General features: G+C 38.6%; 1 protein-coding gene across 3 annotated transcripts in view; it reads right to left on the bottom strand.

Moving 5' to 3' along the window:
* Positions 1-19,446, bottom strand: part of LOC309391308 (Y+L amino acid transporter 2-like) — a 29,434-nt gene extending 9,988 nt beyond the window's left edge. Inside the window, exons 1-5 of one of the 3 annotated variants that reach the window (XM_081951620.1) lie at positions 19,106-19,446; positions 7,251-7,772; positions 5,144-5,269; positions 3,943-4,087; positions 3,604-3,727 (exon numbers count right to left, since the gene is read on the bottom strand). In XM_081951620.1, the coding sequence (XP_081807746.1) occupies positions 3,604-3,727; positions 3,943-4,087; positions 5,144-5,269; positions 7,251-7,772; positions 19,106-19,112 (924 nt within the window). In that variant the 5' untranslated portion in view covers positions 19,113-19,446. Of the gene's footprint in view, positions 1-3,603; positions 3,728-3,942; positions 4,088-5,143; positions 5,270-7,250; positions 7,773-14,583; positions 14,769-19,105 lie in introns of those variants that run through there. The other 2 variants (XM_081951622.1, XM_081951621.1) reach the window with 2 other exon arrangements.
* Between the last annotated feature and the right edge of the window lie 780 nt (positions 19,447-20,226).

The raw sequence follows: 20,226 nt of genomic DNA, 5'->3' as shown, positions 1-20,226 counted from the left end.
CGAGTAGATTAATAGGTACCACTTTGGTGGGAAAGTAATAGCATTCTATGAACCTTTGACATATAGCCATATTGGCCACGTGACCATGGAAGATGTCTTTGGATAACACTGGCTACCTCGGCCAAGAAACAGAGATGAGCACCTTGCCTGGATGATGCCATCCATGACAGGATGATCTTTACCCTTATTTGTTTCACAGCAAACTTTCCTAACATGGTGCTCTCCTGAAGTGTTGAAACTACATGGTCAAGAATTCCAAACTACATTGTAAATAAAACAGTGGTGGGTTTCAAATTTTTTTAGAACCTCTTCTGTAGGTGTGGCCTGCTTTGTGAGAGTGGCTTGCTGGCCATGTGACTGGAGTGGGAGTGGCTTGCCAGCCATGTGACCAAGTGGGAGTGGCTTTGCAGCCATGTGACTGGGTGGGCATGGCCAACTTGTAAAATGTTGTGAAACTCACTTAAGAGCGCTCTTGCTTAGCAACCAAAATGTTGACTCAGAAACTCTGGCATTTGAAGCATGCAAGTCTTAAAGCTGTCAAGTTACAAGACCCTTGCACCCCTAGCCCTTTAGAAAAAAACCCCCAAGGATGTTCAAACTTGACAGCTTTAAGACTTTAAGGTTTAGATAGGACTCTTAGAGGCGGGTGGGGTGATTGGGGAGCCAGCCAATCACTGAGCGGCAGGTGCTCACATGGTGCAGACGGGGGGAGAGAGTTGGAACCTGTTCTAAATGGCATGGTAGATTTGTGGAACCTCTTCTATAGAAGAGGTTAGAACTGGCAGGAACCCACCTCTGAAATAAAGTCTTCTCTTTATATTGCCTGGGAATTGTAGTGTCTAGAGGTGACAAGGTTAAAGATGCGTTTCTAACAGTTCCATAAAATATGTGTTTACTGTATATGGTACAGGAAAGACTGATCAACTTATAAAGGAGAATATTTGTAGCTCAGGGTTGAAATGAAGGGTCCTTGCTGATCTCAGAGCTTGATTGTTTTCTTATAGATGTTTCATTACCTAAACTACATAATGTAATCAGTGCACTGATGATTTTACTTAGTTTGGGTATTGAAACATCTGCAAGAAAACAACCAAGCTCAGAGAGCACCAAGGAGCCCTCAATAATCAACTTACTGTGAGTGAAAACAAAGGAAGGAGAAAATCAACAATACTGAGTACTTATGTGCATTATGTATATTGTAGAAAACATAATATGGTTCTACCTCGTTAAATAAAAGCTTTCCCTGAATAATAATTAGGTATTCTGACAAACTAGTCATACCTGTTAAATAGAAAGTTGTCTTCAAGTGTGATTGTGACCAATAATAAAACATCCATTGACAAAACACAAATCAGAGAGAGTGCAGTTCCTCCAACCCTTGAGGAAGATTACTATCGTTCTACTGCTGTTATGGTTGTCCTGGACAGATGGATAGTCAAACTTCTATACAGCACACCAATCATTTTATAAGTATACTTATGGGTCTTATGTGGAAGCCAGAATCATTCTTAGGATGACAATGATACTATTGATTTTTTTTTTTGCAACACGTCAGCTCTAAATTTTAATTATTTTGTAAATAAGATAATTTATTATTTAATATCTCTGTAATAATATACATAAAAATGAACCAAGCTTATGGAACCCAGTGGGAATCTATTGGCAACAACTAATGATGATTCTTGATATAGAGTTAATATTTTTATTCTGCTTTCTACCAGTATTCCACTGTTCGCAGGTCAGGTTGACCATGCTGTGATTCGAAAGAGATGTTTTTGAATCAACATTGGATTCGAGTGTTGGATGAGAAACAACAATTCATGGGAAAGGAGTCCTGTGTCTCCTTCTATTTATGTCCTCTGTTTAAGGTCCATGGAACTTACTGCTCTAAGTAAAGTAACACAAGGGTCAAAGTATTCCCAAAGAAGATCATTTGATAGCTTCCAAAACATGGGTTGTTCCTTCAGAATAATAACTCTAAAAGTAAGACTCACCCTTGGTCATTCATAATCAAAAGGTTATATTCGAAATGCAGTGATAATGTTGCTTAATAATAATTTCTAACAGCTTCCTATCTCATTCCCAGATCCTTAGTTCTTAACTATTGCTCTTCTACATGTTCTAATTTATCTATCTCTATTTTTGTCCCTTAATCACTGATAAAAATGTCTAATTTTGTTTCTAAACTCTCAAGCTTCAAAGATTGCAAAATATATGCAAATATGTCTCATTTCCATATATACAATCTACAATTTTAGTTTAGAATTATACTCATAATAAATTCCATCACTTGAAAACAAGGAGGCATTGCTATATCCATAAATTGCCATCTCATAAATCTTTAAAAAGCAGGCAACCAATGAATTTCATGCAGCTCTGATCATCCAACACAACCTAAAATACATTAGCAAAATGATTGCATTTTGCTTGTAATATTTTAGACCATGGGGTGTGTGTGTGTGTGTGTGTTGAGTTTACATGAAAATAATGGTTTGTGTACCGAGTGATTTTTGCTTGCATTTTGCACCCTTAAAAATTGCAATACCTCTCCTGTCTCCAAGGACCTATATCTATATCTATATCATCTATCTATCTATCTATCTATCTATCTATCTATCTATCTATCTATCTATCTATCTATCTATCTATCATCTATCTATCTATTTAATCATCTTGTTCTAGTGGTACTGAAAAATTAAATTATCTGGCTTTCCCAGAGTTCGAGGTTTTCTACTTCAAACATTGCTTCTTGTGAAAAAACATCTAAGAAAATGAGGTAATACTAAGCCTGATGTATATTTCTGATGCTAAAAATCTAAAAGACTACTAAGATTTAAAATAAGCAAAGAGTTAATTTTGTCACATGCTGTCCCTACCCAACATAGATTTCACATTGCAGTGGGAAATTCTACAAGGGAATTTGAACACATGAGAAGTTTGGATCAGAAGCACCTGTAACATCTGATGAAAACAATGCTGTGCCATTTCATCCTGCGCTTTTGTATGTGCCTTGTGACATCAGGCACAGGTCCCAAAGGGATGGCATTGTGGTACAATATCACAGCACTATTTTTGTTATTTTGATGAAAGACACCTTGCGTTTGGACTGCATAAAAGGCAAGTGGTAAGAATGTGTTTATAACTCAGGTCAGCCTTCTTCAACCTGCCGTTCTCCAGATGCACTGAAACTCTACGAGTTGCAATTCAGTGGTGGGTTGCAGGTGGTATGCTCCAGTACGGGCATACCGGACCTTGCCAAGAGCACCGGGTAGCAGTATGGTACGGTACCCAGGAGGTCCCACCCGCCCTCCCAGGCTCCTTACCAGTCTTTTACGTCTTCAGCACTTCTGCGCACACGCATGGCACATACAGCACCTGCGCAACGCTCCGCTGAGCAGCTGGAGCATTGCGGAGGCTCGCGGAAGTGGTAAGATGCACGTGCACGCTGCTTGCGTGTACGTGAGATGCCGGACCCGTTCCAACCGTACCGGTTGGAAGGGGATCTGGAACCCACCACTATTGCAATTCAATACATCTAGATTTCCTGAGCTTGGGGAAGGCTGCCCATCAGATGCACCCAACAATCTATAATGCACAACATACCACAGCCACGGCATCACTTGCTAAGAGAGCAGTCATGTCCAACACGACATAGTAGGCCACATTGGTCAGCAAGTAAATAATAGTCACTACAGGCATTGATATTGCAATGGAAAGTGGAAGGTTTCTGAAGAAAGAAAGAAAAACAAACAAGCAAACAGAATACGTTAAATGCACCTGAATTAAAGATGAATTCAAAGGAATAAAGCAAATACTAATACAGCGATTTGTATAGAAAAGTATCTTGCTATATTACTGACCTTACATATACGGATATGTAAAAAATCATGTCAGGTGCAAAAAGAGGAGGAGGAGCTATATTTATCCAGAACAAACATGTACCTTTCTGGGTTTTTCATTTCTTCAGTGACAAAATTCAATGTATCCCATCCAGAGTAGGAAAAGAGGGCAGAATAAAGAGCAAGGGCAACAAAGCCTGCATTTGTTGTGGAACCTTCAAATGGTTCCTTGAGGTTGTCAGTTTTTCCTGTGGAAACACCAGAAGTTTCAGGTTTTGTTTACATTTAGGCATATAGGTACTTTGCACGTATTCGGGTAAAAATGGAGCAGAACTGAAATATTCACTGCACAAAAATCATGGTAACATTTTCCCTTTCCATAACTTAATTTGTAGCAGGTTATATTGATGGTATGTTCTTTTTACCCTTCTGGGAAGCAAGTCTGTTCATACCAGCTTTCTGGCATCAGAGGAGAAAAATCACAAAAGATCATTATTTAGTTATGTGAGCAAAGATACACCGCTTGGAAGCAAGTTCTATATGATGAAATCAGTGTTGGGTTCCAAATATTTTTACTACCGGTTTGGGTGCACTCGTCCACGCGCTCATGCATGCGCAGAAACGTCCGGGCAGGTGGGCGGGGCCTTCCGCCACCACTACTACCGGTTCAAGCTTAACCAGGCCAAACTGGAGCAACCCACCGCTAGATGACATGTCCTCCCAAGAATTTTCTTTAGTTTGCTCCCATTACATTTAAAAAGAAAAATGAACTCAGAGCAGCTCCCTGTTATAAAATATAAAATAAAACTTGCATCTGGATTGCTCAGTAATTATCTGCTCTAGTAATTATCTTCTGGCAGAATATGGTTAAAGGTGTATAATGACTAAGATTTTGAATAACTTAAAAAAGTGGATTTCCAGAAGAATGGCATGCCAATAAAGGTTGTTTTATCCAGCCTTAAAAATGGAATTATTTTGGTGTTTCCTGGTCTACAGCCATCGGAATAATTATATAATATAATTTATTCAGCTGCCACCACAGATCTGCATGTCCAATAGGAAGTTATTCAGAAAATTGTATATATTGGAAAACAAGAGTTGTATGGAAACAAGGTGCCCAGACGTTCATGACCCTACAAATTGCTACAGATGGATCACAATGTTTTTTTTCCTGCATCAGAGGAATAGATCATGTCAAACAGACACACACCATAGAGCCAAAAAGTAAAATTTGATTTAAAATCAATGTTTACCTCTATCTGCTATTTACTTTGCCATATTTATAACAGTAAGTTCATTCTTACCTTGACTAACTTTATAAAGGCCCACAGCTATGACCATGATAAGAGCCATCACTTTTGCATATGTGAAAAGATCCTGTACCCGGGTTCCCCACTTCACATTGACACAATTAATAAAAGTCAAGGAACCTTATAAAAAAATAGGAAACAAACGTAATAAATAAACTTTGTTAGAATACAAAATTCTGACAAATTTGTTAGAAATTAATTAGAATACAAAAGCTATTTGAGATATCTCTTTGAACAGCCTGGCTGTTTTGTTTTTTGAAAGTGTAAGTGAATATATTAAAAAACTACAGGTAGTCCTTGTTTAGTGACCATATTTGGGATCAGTAACTCAGTTGTTAAGTGAAGGTGTTGCTAAATAAAATTACAATTGTATCTATGACCATATTTCAGCTTTTTTTTTTTTTTTTTGCTTTATAGACCTTTGAAGATTGTAAGTGCAGGGATTGGTCATAAAGTTACTTTTTCATCACCATCATAACTGTGAACAATCACTTAAAGAGGCAGTTGCTAAACAAGGACTAGCTGCAAAGGTGAGCGCCCAATGCTGACCAAAAACAAATTTTCAAGCAGCATATAGATAAAAATGAGTCTTATCTCTTTTCTCCATATCCCTTCAGTGGCAGGCAGAAACCAAAATAACTGGAACAACATAAGCTATTCTTTAAAGGAAATATGATTTACGGTATATTTGATGGATAATGGTATAATTTCTGAGCAAGTTTAACCAGATTCTCCGGTTTTAGGATGGAAAGAATCTGTCAATCAGATCACATGAGTAAACTATGAAGAAATGCCATCCTAAACATGTTCTTATTTTGCCATCGGGCTGATTACGACAAATTGTGAGGATTTGTTACAATACTGCACATACTTTCAGAGAAATAAATCACACAGCGCTACAATTGTCAGTAAACCCTGGAATGATTGCACAATTTTTTGAATTATTTCCTCAGATATTTAACTTATATGGCCTTGGCAAACCTTTCTGTTTTATTTCAAGTTCCCATTTTTAAAGAGCAGAAGTGTAAATGATATTACAGGGGTATTGAGAAAGTGAAAAGATGTTCAGTTTCAGTTATGTGCTGAATATATATATATTCAGTTATGTGCTGAATATATATATATATATATATATATATATATATATATATATATATATATATATATATATATATATATATATATATATATATATATATATATATATATATATATATATATGTTTTCGTAGATTTTCACGGGTGTAGGTATGCTGGTTTTGTTGTATTCGAATGACCATTTTTAGATGCAAGGTCAATAATAGTGAATTGTGAATTTGCTACTCAAAATAGCTGCAAGCCACCAGATCGCCATCATCTAAATCAGGGGTCTCCAACCTTGACAACTTTATGAATTGTGGACTTCAACTCCCAGAATTCCTCAGCCAGCATGTGCTAGATCACATGTGCAAGGTTATAATGTTGGGTTAAAGGACAAAGGAGGTAGACTCAAATTAGTTTTAGATACAGTTGCTCCATTATGATACTACTTGATAATTTCTAACATGAAATATTGGTTCATATTCCAGGGCAGCAAATTTAACTCTCCCACATGGTGCTAAATAGTTGGCCTATGTATTTTGGATCTTGCCCACTCTAAATAATCATGTAATTGGCGATTTACTAGATTAGCCAATGCCTTTGAAATCTTCAAAGCAAGACTACTGAGCTAATAAGAATTTAGAAAGTTCTTCTGATAAAATGGCAGAGTCTGGAATTTATTTGGCTCACTGTTGTTCCAGTAAATGAATAAAATGTATTACATTCTAAAACTGTACTGTGTTTCCCCCAAAATAAGACAGGGTCTTATTTTCTTTTGACCCCTGAAATAAGCACTTGGCCTTATTTTCAGGGAGGTTTTATTATTTTTGAGGTGCAGGAGGTGGCAAGCGTGATCACCTCATGGATGGCTGCTGCTGTGTTGCAATATTTTTGAGGAGGGCTTATTTGAGCACATGCGCTCAAAAGCCTGATTTGGCTTATTATCCAGGGAGGTCTTATTTTCAGGGAAACAGGATACTATATGACAAATTATTGCAATGACCAAGTAAAATTTTACTTACAGATACAGGCTGCTGCAATCAACCTAACTGCTCCATAGGGTGGTTCACAAAATGGAAATATTGGCTGCACAATATAATTAGCAAAAGTAATCGCTATGACTGCCTGAGTGGTAGGTTCAATGATCAACAAGGAAGACCATAGTCTGATAAATGCAATAAATCCTCCAAAAGCTTCTAGAATATAGGCATAGCTTGCTCCTGATTTAAGTATGGATGTCCCCAGTTCAGCATAACATAATGCTCCAAACAAAGAGAAGACCCCACCAATGGCCCAGAGCAGAAGTGCAAGTCCATATGAGCCACTGTACATCAGCACACCCTTGGGTGATACAAATATTCCTGATCCAATCATGTTCCCTACAATTAGAGAAATGCCGTTAAGCAAGGTGATTTCTTGTTTCATTTGCATTTTTTCCTTCTTGTTCTCTGCCACTGAGTCCAACTCGTGTAATTCATTCTTGGGTTTATGTTTTTTATTGCAACACGTTTTCCACGGACTCGTCATCTTCAGTAAATCATTACCTGGAAATAAGAACGAGAGAATGTTTTGTCTGGGGAGAAAAATGCGGAAACAAGGAATAGTTATACTATAACACTTTAATTCCATGGAGGTTCATTTCTGATGTCTGTAGGCCACGAGTTTTCAAATATGTTCAAGGCATTGAATATGTTAGTTGAGTAATACCGTAATAATCACCACCATCATCCAGAAACCTATTCAAAACTTTTGTAATTAAAAAATGGCTGCGTTCAAGTGAATTATTTGTTCATTTCCATAGGCTTTCACAGAACGCCATCACGTTTTCACTCAAGTCTAAGGCTAAAACTTCTGGTACTCTAGGATTTTTCCTACACATAACTGCCCCTCATTGCTGGTACACCTGCAATACACTTAGTTTATAAAGTAAGAGTGCTTTGCTTGGATAGAAGGACAGGAGAAGAAAGAAAACATTAAATCTAAAATTCATGATTAGAGAAGCTACAGAACTTGGTTTGCAGATAGGACTTCATAATAAAATTATGATGTATACTTTGAAACACTGATTTTACCTTTTCTAGGTAAAAACAAACATTTAATGGCTTTGGTTGGAAATATAAAATACTAGTAAATACATAGTATATAGTATTACTGGGATTAATTATTACTAGAAGCTTAAGCAGTGATAGGCACCACATAAAGTTTAGCTATTATAGGTAGTCTTTGACTTACGACCACAATTGAGCCCAGAATTTATGTTGCTAAGTGAGAAATTTGTTAAGTGAGTTTTGTCCCATTTTACAATTTTTCTTGCCAGATTTGTTAAGTGAATCACTGCAGTTGTTAATTTAATAACAGATGTTGTTAAGTGAATCCGGATTCCCCATTGACTTTGCTTGTCAGAAGGTTGCAAAAGGTGATCACATGACCCAAGACATTGCAATCGTCATAAATATGAACCAGTTGTCAAGCATCCAAATATAAATCCTGTGACCATTGGGATGCTGCAATGGTCATAAGTGTGAAAAATGCTCATAAGTCAGTTCTGTTGTAATTTTGAACAGGCATTAAATGAACTGTTGAAAGTTGAGAACTATCTGTACTTTGTATAATGCACATGGAAACTTAATTTGAAGAACTTTCTTTTGAGACCATTGTATGTTGAAACCATAAAAGGAACTATCCAAGATTTGACTCAATATTTTTTGAAGGCTAATATAGTATTCCTTGCATTACTACATGCAGAATAGTACTAGTGGGATAATTGATTTGTTTCAGTGTTGGTAAAATGGATCAGGGACAATCCCTGGAAAATTTTGACCAGTCACTGTCTTTCAGGCAACCCACATGATTTGGAATTAGGAGATATGAGACATAGAAGCCACTTAAAGCCGTCAAACAAAATATAGAATGTCAGTGCAATTGGAAGTCACTTTTTCTTAGCTCACAATGCCAGGCTTGAGTAATAGGTCAGTCAGTCAATTCCTATGCATCCGATGGATCAACACTTGGTTAATCTGGAAAAAAAAACATACCCTGCACTTGTAGTAAAACACTAAGAAGAAAAAATTGTGTTTCTTTTTGTTATAACATCTGAGTAAACCTGATCAGATTCTAGAGCAGTGATGGCGAACCTTTTTTCACTCACGTGCCATAAGGGGGGGGGAGCGCAGGGTATCGTGCACAGGTGTGTCGCACCCATAATGCAATGTGTGACCCCCCCAGTGCGCATGCATGCATGAGAGGCATCCCCCCCCTTTTTGCATGCTTTTTTCGCCCTCTCCAGGCTCCAGAAGCCTTATAGAAGCCTGAGGAGGCAAAAACAGCCTTCCCCGCCCCCTGGAGGCCCTCGGGAGGCTTCAGAGATCTTCAGGAGGCTTCCCTGAAGCCTCTGGAGGGCTTAAACCTACCCTACGAGCAAACCAGAAGTGACTTCCAGTTTGCTCGTAGGGTCATTTTTAGTCCTCCGGAGGCTTCAGGGAAGCCTCCTGAAGGTCCCTGAAGCCTCCGGAAGGCTTAAACCGACCCTACGAGCAAACCGAAAGTCCATTCCTGAACTTCCAGATTGCCCATAGGTTTTTTGCGCTATGGAGGCTTCAGGGAAGCTCCTGAAGCCTCCAGGTGGCCTCCGGGGGGGGGAGGCTCTTTTCACCCTCCCCAAGTGTCTGTAAAGCCTCTGGAGCCTGGGGAAGGTGAAAAATGGCTTTAAAAAAGGCTGAACTCAGCTGGCCAGCACGCACATGCGCACTGGCCAGCTGACAGGGCAACGCCTCACGTCCCCTGGCAAATAGTTCCTCATGCTACCTGTGGCACACATGCCATAGGTTCGCCATCCCGGTTCTAGAGCATCAAAAATTATCTCCTCAAATCTGTCTTCCAACTTCCCAGTTTCAGCCACTTGAGGCAGCCATATAATATTATTTTATTCTTATTATTGTTTTTATTACAATAGGTAAAAATAAAGGTGGCCTTTGCACATATGTGCTAGTTGTTCCCAACTCTAGGGGCAGTGCTCATCTCCGTTTCAAAGCTGAAGAGCCAATGCTATACGAAGACATCTCTGTGGTCATGTGGCCAGCATGACTAAATGCTCAAGGTGCACATAATACTGTTACCTTCCCACCAAAGGTGGTTCCTATTTTTCTAGTTGCATTTTTACATGCGTTTGAATTGCTAGGTTGGCAGAAGCTGGGACAAGTAATGGAGCTCACTCTGTTATGCTAGGGATTCGAACCACCAAATTGCTGACCTTTCTGATTGACAAGCTCAGTGTCTTAGCCACTGAGCCACCACATCCCTAGACCTATATCTAGTCCCTCCCCAGAGCTGGAAACGACTAGCATGCATATGCGGGGGAAACCTGAACTTTTATTATAATATTTATATATAATTTTAATGTCTATTTGTACACCAATTAGAGTTGTTGTGTGAGGGATATGGGTGGTTTCTAAATGAGATAAATAAATGAAATAACTGAACTAATAAGCATGGCCTTGGAGTTAATCTCCACTTCCTCCACTTCTCTTCCTAGTGCACAACATAAAGTATCTTCTTTCAGCCAATGAAAACACTGAATAACCTCAGTTGTCCCAGCTTTTTTTTTCATATTGAGCATGAATATTGCTGGCCCATAAACATTTTCTAATTCATGCATGTCGTACTTTATGCATTCCAGCTTTCCTTTGACCCAAGAGATTATAATTGGATTCTTATAATAACCCACAATGTGACTTGGTTTAGCATCTTTTGTGAATAAAGTCAATGAAGCTTGTTGAGAAATCATGATTAAAATAAGTGACTAATGTGACTTAAAATGTGAGCTCAGCTATGTTATCTCAAATTAATAGCCAAAATTTCTAGCCTGCCACAAGTAACCCATGGTATGAAACTGTAATCTCTTTATTTATTTTGATATTAGTGTATTACAACAAACAAGCTCCACAATACAGAGATTAACTCTAAATTTGATTGGCAGCAATAACTCTACTCTTGAATGCCTTAATGACAAAAAAAAATAGCTAAGAATCAACATAGACCTTCTCAGATTTCCTCTAAAATGAAGAAACCAAGATATTAAAGATCCTGGAAGAATGAAGCTAAAGTTATGCATAGAGATGTCAATCCAGGTTGACTGTCGGCAGGGATGGGGGATAAATTTGTTCAATTCATATTTGAACATAAACATAACACATTTTAAAACTAATAACATTCTAATTATTCCCCACATTTCTCCTGATTCCAAATTTTGCAATGCATCTACCATTTTTTTAAAAAAAAATGCAATTAGGGTAAATCAATAGAAGAGAATATATATTGCTCAGGGTTCAACTGAAGCTTGCAGACATTTCATTAACCAACTAGGTAACATCATCAATGTGAGTGAGTATAGGATTTGCTCTCTGCTTAGGGAAAGTATATATTAGGGGAAAAGTCTGCACAAAACTTTTCCTTTCCCTTGTTTGCATGTCATTTTCCATACATTTGGATTCAAAGAAAATTCAGATAATTCTTTAAAATCTAGTGTTAAAAAATGTGGTGGGATACTTTCTTTCAAGTCAGGTTATTGTTTATCAGAATTATTACCTTATTACTACAAAAACAGCCAAAAAGCCTATTGAAATGTATGAATCGATCTTTTGTAGGCCTATTACTTTGTTCATTTTTTCATGACAAACATCCCCCAAAATTAAGCAGCACAATAAAAATCAGATGTATAGTTCTTGAGCCCATTAGATTATATTCTTCAGTCTTGGGGAGACGGGGGGGGGGCGCATAGGAGAAAAGTAAGAAAATCAAATTATTTAGTGATGGTGATGATGTACTGTGCTAATTTGATGGGTAGCTTGATGAAGAGAGATGATGAGAATAAACTGGGGCAGAATGATCTGTCCAAAATTGTGAAGAGTCTTTTCTAAATGAACATTAAAAGCTTAAACCAATAGCAATTTTTTTCATTCACAAAATGTTTATAATGTGAACTAGCAATATCATTTGGTGTAACTGTATTACAGTTAAACCTCCCTTTAGTATTACTTTGCATTCTGTAATTATTACCTCAGTAAATATACAGCATGATTCTAAATCAGTGACGTGCGGTGAGGTTTAGAGCTGGTAGGCTGGTGATGTCATAAAATTATCATCATGAAGGGACGACTGTGACAACTTTGATCTTTGCAAGCGTGCAAGCAAAATACCCCAGGATCACGGTGGCGGGGACAGCAACTCCTTCCGCTGCGCTGCGGAGAAGAGCCACAGGAAGGAGGGTAATGGGACCATGTGTGCAGGAGGCAGCCCTTCATGTTGGCTCAGGAAGGAGGAGAATGGGACCACATGTGCAGGAGGCTCCTCAGCGCCAGCCTCAGATCAGCGCGAGCCGCGGTCCCCTTCCCCTGCACATGTGGCCCCATTCTCCTCCTTCCTGAGCCAACATGAAGGGGACTGCGGCTGCGCTGATCTGAGGCTGGTACTGAGGAGCGTCCTCAGTGCCAGCCTCAAATCAGTGCGAGCCGTGGTCCCCTTCCCCTGCACACGTGGTCCCATTCCCCTCCTTCCTGAGTCAACATGAAGGGGACCGCGGCTGCGCTGATCTGAGGCTGGCGCTGAGGAGCCTCCTGCACACATGGTCCCATTCCCTTCCTTCCTGAGCCAACATGAAGGATGCCTCCTGCACACGTGGTCCCATTCCCCTCCTTCCTGTGGCTCTTCTCCGCAGCACAGTGGAAGGAGTTGCTGTCCCCGCCACCGTGATCCTGGGGTATTTTGCTTGCATGCGCAAGAAAGAGACGAAAGAGAAAAGGGGAGATTTTTTTTTCATGATGAGAGCGTTGAGGCTCTGCCTCCCCTGCCTCCCTGGGCTGCATGTCACTGTTCTAAATTGCAAAAGAAATTATTTTAAAAATAATTGTGGTAGAAGAAAAATTGAAAAAAGTAAGACCAAGGGAAATGGATTTATGTTGTGGATGAAGTTACATAATATTAATAATCTTATTCTTCATAACAGCATCTATATAGATTTTTTGTTGAATAAAGAAAAGAATCCTTTCTTGTGAAGGGACTGCAGTCCACAAAAAACAATATAATAATTTTGTTCATATTTAGGGTATCACATGTCTGTGACTCTACCTTGATCTTCCACTTTTCACTATCGTTACTACTTCAGTAATGATAGTGAACGAGAACTCAGTTTAAATTCTGTCTTCTCTTATCTCTTTGGTTCTTTTTCTTCTTTCATTCCCCTGGCCAGAGACTCCTTTCTCTTCTCTGCCTCTGGTCTGGTGAAGTTGATATTGCTTACTGTTGGTGTACAGAAAGAGAATATGTAGACTAGAAGTAGATCTTTATCCATTTTGGAGTTCAACTCCTCTAAGCCTTGAACAGTATGTCCAGTGGCAACGAACTGTGAGAATTACATCAGAGGAGCATTTGTTTATCTACTTTTACAGTACTGGATGAGCTCATGGGACAGTTAAATAGATTTACAATTCTAAACCGCCTGGCTGTTATGGTTTTCATCAAAACATTACTTTCAAAACAAATATTAACCTTAGGAAAACTTTCCTAAGAGATAGCATATATTGCCCTAAGATTTTTCATCTAAAACAAAGCACTTGTTCGAATTCACAGCAGTGTATCTATAAATATTTTTTAGCTTGCTCATTGTGTCTATTATAAATTGGCAATGAAACCTATGCAAAGTTCATTTGAGTTTACCCCCTCTTGCCTACTTAAAGCAATATCTTCAGAAATAAATAGAGGTAAATCATCAGTTAGGGGTTTGTTACTTTTGACATTTCACTTAGACGAGATGCCTATGTATACAAATGAAATAAAATACTTAAATAATGTATCATATAATGGAAATGCCTTTACTACCATAGTTGGTGAATAATTAATGGGTAGAAAAAATAGCTATGCTAAACCATGTATGAGATCAAATATAGTACTGAAAAATCAGCTGAAGCAGACCTCAGTATACAATATACAATATGTCGAGTTTGATGAAAAATAAGCTGTAAGGGAAGTGTTTGAATGGATGATGCAATTTCAAATGCAGTGTCCTAATGTTTCCTAGTGTCACACACCATGCTTCTGCCTATGTACAAAGTTTCAAAGTTCCTCTGTTTCACTTTCTCTAACTTGGCACTTACCAGATCCATAGGACTACAACACATACTGACAGGGTATGATGGAAGCTGTAGTCCCAAGTATCTCGAAAGGGCTAGTTAAGAAAGTATATTTCCCAATGAACTTTTTTTTAAAATGTAATTTGGACAACAAGATCCTCTCCCCTTGCTTTACCCTCTCAATGGCCCCTTTCTAACGAATGAAAATATCATAAGGAAAAGTCATTCCTACCTGAAATTAGTCAGTAAGGGTAAAAAGGAGTAATCTCACCCATGAACGATATCTTCCTTACTTTAGAGGGAAAGCTGCTGTAACTTCAGAAATGGAATGGTGATCTCACTCTAAATAAGCAACAGAGCAAACAGCTGCCCGATGCAGAGTGGAAACTGATATGAATATGAATAGCCTCTTCGCTCTTTCTCTTCCCCCTTCTCTGTGCGGCTATTTGAGCAGGAAATCCACAATGAGTCGCTGCAACAACAACCGATAAAATAAACTCTCTTCCACTAAACAGCTCAAGTGTACTAATGAGCCGTAACTGTTGATGTTACAGCCAAGCTTTAGTGTGCTGTAGATATCGCAGGAGAGCTGTGTCCATCTGTGGTAGCCAAAAAAGAATCCTAGGAATGTAGAACACAACAAATGGAGTCTGGTAGCCCCTTTTCAGACTACTAAATTTCATTATAAGTCATAAGGCTCGTGAAAAAATGCTGAAAGGGGGCTACTAGACTCCTGTTATGATCAGAATATCTCACAAATGTACTGTACTTGCTAAACATAAAAGAATTCAACAGGATGTGAGCTCATTTTAACAGAGACCAGAGACTGGTTTTTGTAATCAGGAATCGGCTCCACATTCGTAGGATTTTTAGTTGTTCCTTGCAGTATAAAATGGGTGATTTTAAATATTTTATACAACAGTGCTTCCTAAAGCTTTTTCCTTCATACCCCTAAACTACTTATCAGAAAGTCCTTTTTACCACTTATCAGAAATCCCTTATTTAAATATCCCTGCTGTGATTGGCTGATGGGTTCATGTATCATTACCCAAAGAAAAATCACTTTTATCCAATTTTGGGTAATTTACTCAGGTTTGAAAATAAATGTTAAAGACGGTGTAAACATAAACTAACTTGTTTTACGAGCAAGGAGTAGAACGAAGTCTAGATGGAAGTATGAGCAGAAAGGAATTCAATCATGAGTCACTAATTCAGAGTCAAAATCAGCCAAGCCAGAAGAAAAAATCAACAGTAAACCAATCTCATGACATAATAAGTCAGGGATCACAGTGGAAGATATTACAATGGATGTATAACATTCTGATTCCAAAAAAATCATTCTGGGTTAGTTCCATGACTAACTGATCATTATGCAAAACAAATGAAATCTAGGCAAATGTTCTATGTGCTTTACTGAGACACAGGTGTTTACACTGTGTCTATAGGATTTAAATTTACTAAAAACATTCCTGAGCGTAGTGATTACCCAGACAGGACAAAACAGCCTAAAATGACTCCCAGACTCATTGCTTAATGCTTAATAGCAGGTGTTGGACACAGATACAGGAGAATGCATAAGCATAGAAGCAGAAACACACAGAAAATAGGGATAAAATTCAGGCAAGTAAGTAATAACTGAAACAAGGACTGGGTTATTTGAGTGACTGCCTCTCCTCAGTGACATCCACCTATTCTACCAGGTCTTTATTGTGGGTTCCATCCATTAGAAAGTATCATCTGATGAGACCGGGGGAGGGGAGGTTCTGCTGCTGCACTTGTCCTATGGAATATAATTCCCCCTGAGATCAGGCTGGCCCTGACCTTGTTGGCTTTCTGGAAGGACTTGAAGTTCTGGTTTTGTTATTTGGCCTAGGGATCAGTGAGTGTTGTGGAGCCCATTCAAGAATTGCACTGTTCTTGAAATACTGTGCACTCCTGCTGACTGAGCTGGATTATTTGTAATGGTTTTAATGTTTTAAATCAGTGGCCTCCAACTTTTGGGGCACCAGGAACTGGTTTCACAGAGAGAGGTTTTTCCATTGACTGGAGGGGACATGGTGTCATGTGCTGCCTGCATCTGTGGACTGGGGCTTCACTTTTTTGCGCTGCCTGGTTTCTGGCATGCTATGTGCCGATGCCAGTCCACAGACTGGGATTGGAGACCCCTGTTTTGTATGATTGCTTCAAGTTTTGGTTTTTTAGATATTGTTGTTTTAAATGTCAGCCACCCAGAGTCATTGAACTTTAGGTAGGAAGCTTTAGAAATTGAATAAATAAAATAAATAAAATGCGTAATAGGAAGGTTGCTGCTGTATTCTCGGTATAATGCCACAATCAAAGTGAGTACATTCCAGTGCAGTTGGAATATCTCTATTGATTTCAGTGGGAATCCACAAAGATGTAATTTACAGCATTTTTAACTCAAAGAATGGCTATTTTTGGTCAGCTGTATCTCTGTATTTACATAGATAAACCCCTTTAAAATAGAAGTGGAATTGGCAATGAGTAAAGGTTCTGTTTGCCTTCTTCATTTCTGTGCTAATTTCAGGGAAACGTACCTGTGTAAAGAAATCTTCATACAACTTCAAAGAGTTTACCTGAATGTCTAATTTTCTGAATCCAAAGAGAAAAATAAAAGTTCATCCTAAGTTCATCCCAGTTTGTTGGCAGCTTTATAGTTTGAGGCTGTGATAGACATCTGGTTTGTGATCTCTACATATTATACCTATTATGAAAACTGTTATGTACCCAGTACTTGATTTTACTACTCTGTTCAACTATATTTATTTTTAGGATTTTTTTCCCAAGCAGTCTATTAACTCTGTCTTGAACTCTGTTATAAAGACTGATTATTAATCTTCTTTGTTTAGATATTTCAAAAATGATATCATATCCTGCCTCTTTTCTCAGGACCAAACATCTAATTTCCTCATTGCTCCTTGTAAAACTAAGTTTCCGGTTCCTAGATTCATGATCTTCATTGTCTTTCTTTGAATCTTTCTTAAATACATTTACCAGAACTGGACACAAATGTGCAGTTTATTCCAAACAAACATAGAATATAGTGGAATGTTAACTCTTTTTAATACCAACAGGTAAAACAATCACTTTAGAATTGACAATTAAGGTACTGAAGTGGTGAATAGCTTTTTACTTTTTAGGATTGACAATCAACAGTAAAACCCAGTAGTCAAGAAATATATATTACACACTAGCTTTTGATAAAACAGAAATGAAGCCTTAGAAAAATATACCTAGATGTTTTTTTAGACATAGGACATCAGGTTCTTTTAGAATTGTGCAGGTAATGGTTTTCTTTTAATACTCTATGGAAATGAAAAAAATAGAGAGAAGCAGATAGAAAGAGTTATATCTAGCATTGAGGATGTTATTTAGTTTGGATAATAAAGGCATTTAGCTCTATTAGTACTGGATGTATAAAAAGGCACAGAGGATTTGTTGGTTAGTGAGATTCCTGGGATGTTATGGTTGTGATCCATTTATACAGCCAGGGTCTGAAACAGCATTTTTGTAGAATTATTAGGGTTTTTCCTCCCATGCTCCTAACTATAGTGCAAAAATGCTCCACTAGGTTCCTATAATGATTCTATTTCAACACCAGTTAACAGTGGAAGCAACTTAAATTTAACTTTAGTTGATTCCTTCTTTAGGCTGTGAGTATGACATGGAATGTTTTGTCAATAATGTGGTTGATTATTTGATCAGTGGCTGGAATCTGCCCAGCACCATTGGCAAATTTGGGCCATTGTTGGCATATTCCTTTCCATTTAGTCCCTTGGCCCCATTTTCCAGGACTATTTATTTGCACAGCAGGAGAGTAGCTGACAAAGCACTGAGGTGACTGATCAGAATGACTAGCATGTGGACCTGTATTCTCATTCACAATGCCACTGAAGCATTTCACATCAAAGATTATATACCCAGGTTTCCTTCATCCTGTTCCATAATTCCCACCTTATAACAGGCGTTTGATTGTACTTACTGGTTATTTCCCCTCCCCTACTTGTTAACTCTTGCTTCATTTCTACCACCCAGTTCATATATCTAAACCAGGGGTGTCCAAACTTGGGAACTTTAAGACTTGTGGACTTCAACTCCAGCATGGCTGGCTGGGGAATTCTGGGAGTTGAAGTCCACAAGTCTTAAAGTTCCCAAATTTGGACACCCCTGATCTAAACAGTGCTGAGTCCAAACAAGGGAGAAGGGAAAATTAGGAACACGTTAAATTGCTTCAACCATGATTTGAAGGTCGGAAAGATTCTAGCTGTTGTAGTGATGATGGAGTAGTCGCTGTTTCATTTTCCCAACGAACGTGCCTTATTGAAGAGGAAGCAGCCTGGTATTTTTGGGACTAAAATGCCCTCCAGTACTGTACCCAGTGAGAAGGAACTGTGTGAGTTGCAATCCAGAATATTTTGAGTGTACCAGATTACCTATTCCTGCTCTCTTTTTTTTTGGTGAAAAATGCAGTCAGCAATTTTACATAAGGTTAGGAGGAGTAATGTGCAAGATTATGGAGTGGGTCTCCTTTTGTATCTGGTACCCATAGCTGATTAATATTAGTCTTGCTGGTATCCAAATATTGATCACCTGTCTTCATTTCTCATGGAATTAATTCTTCCTAGCTTCATCCCAATGTCCCCAGGTGTGTGTAGAGATCACCCTTTAAACGCCATTTGAAGATGCTTTCAAATTAATTCAAAACAACCCCATCATGTAAGGAAAAGACTTACCGCACATCCACTGACTTGATGTTCTTCACAGTCATATAGTCTCTTTATTTAGAGCGTGCTTGTTGGCATCCAGAGGCCGGAATGAAGCAAAGTACACGACAGCCAAAGAAGCTGAGTAGAAAAACAGTCCCTGTGGAGTGTCTTGTGAGCTGCAGTTTAAGAAGTTAATGAATGCTGGAAAACTGTGAGACAGTCAAAACAAACCAGCCAGAGTCAAGGAATGCATTTGTGTCCCTAAAGTCAAAGAGCAACTGGAAGCAGGGTAGCCATGGGGATATGACCTAAGTCAGTCAGGCCCTCCCTTGTTTTTATTCCCAGCATCTGCTAGTTATATTCCTAGCTCTTGCTTTCTCCAGTTCTTCTCCCTCCCTTCCCACTCCTTCCATATATACCCTAATTGCTTGGGATTTTTAAATAGTTACTAGCCCTAGAAGAATGCATTTGAAAAGTAAATATTTGGATGTAAGAAGCTTTGGTGCTTCTGTTTCCCACAAAGGTTCAAGGTTCAAAAGACTTTTCATAGACCTGAATATTGGCGTCTATTCCACAATATGCACAGTTGAATGGCAAGAAATATAAGATTATGTTCTAGGTAGGAAAAACCAGCCAAAACACAGATGCACAGGTACAGGAAGTATGTGGCTTAGGACTAACACTGATGAGAAGAATCTGGATGCCCTGGTAGATCAAATATTAAGCATAAGTCAATAGTGTGCTTCAGCTACCAAAAGAGCCAGCATGATCTTGAGCAGGATCAGCAGAGATATAATGCCAAGAACATTGTTTCAATGGTTAGACTGCACCTACTACATCCATTTTTGGTCAGCACAAAAGCAATAGCAATAGCACTTATACTTATATACTGCTCCATAGTGCTTTTACAGCACTCTCTGAGAAATTTGCAATGTCAGCATATTGCCTCCAACAATCTCTGTCCTCATTTCCCCAACCTCAGAAGGATAGAAGCTGAGTCAACCTCAAGCCCTTGGCCGGTCATGCCCCTGAATCAGTTATATTATATAGGCGCCACCATCTTGGTTTTTGCTTCTGCGCATGCTACTACTGCGCATCCCTGAGTCACATGCGTGTCCGAAGCGCATCCCTGAGTGAACTGGCAGTAG

Source organism: Natrix helvetica (assembly GCF_964273705.1).
Source record: "Natrix helvetica genome assembly, chromosome: 4".
NCBI lineage: Eukaryota > Metazoa > Chordata > Lepidosauria > Squamata > Natricidae > Natrix > Natrix helvetica.
The sequence above is the reverse complement of the archived record's forward strand: the minus strand, read 5'-3'. Positions and strand labels throughout refer to the sequence as shown.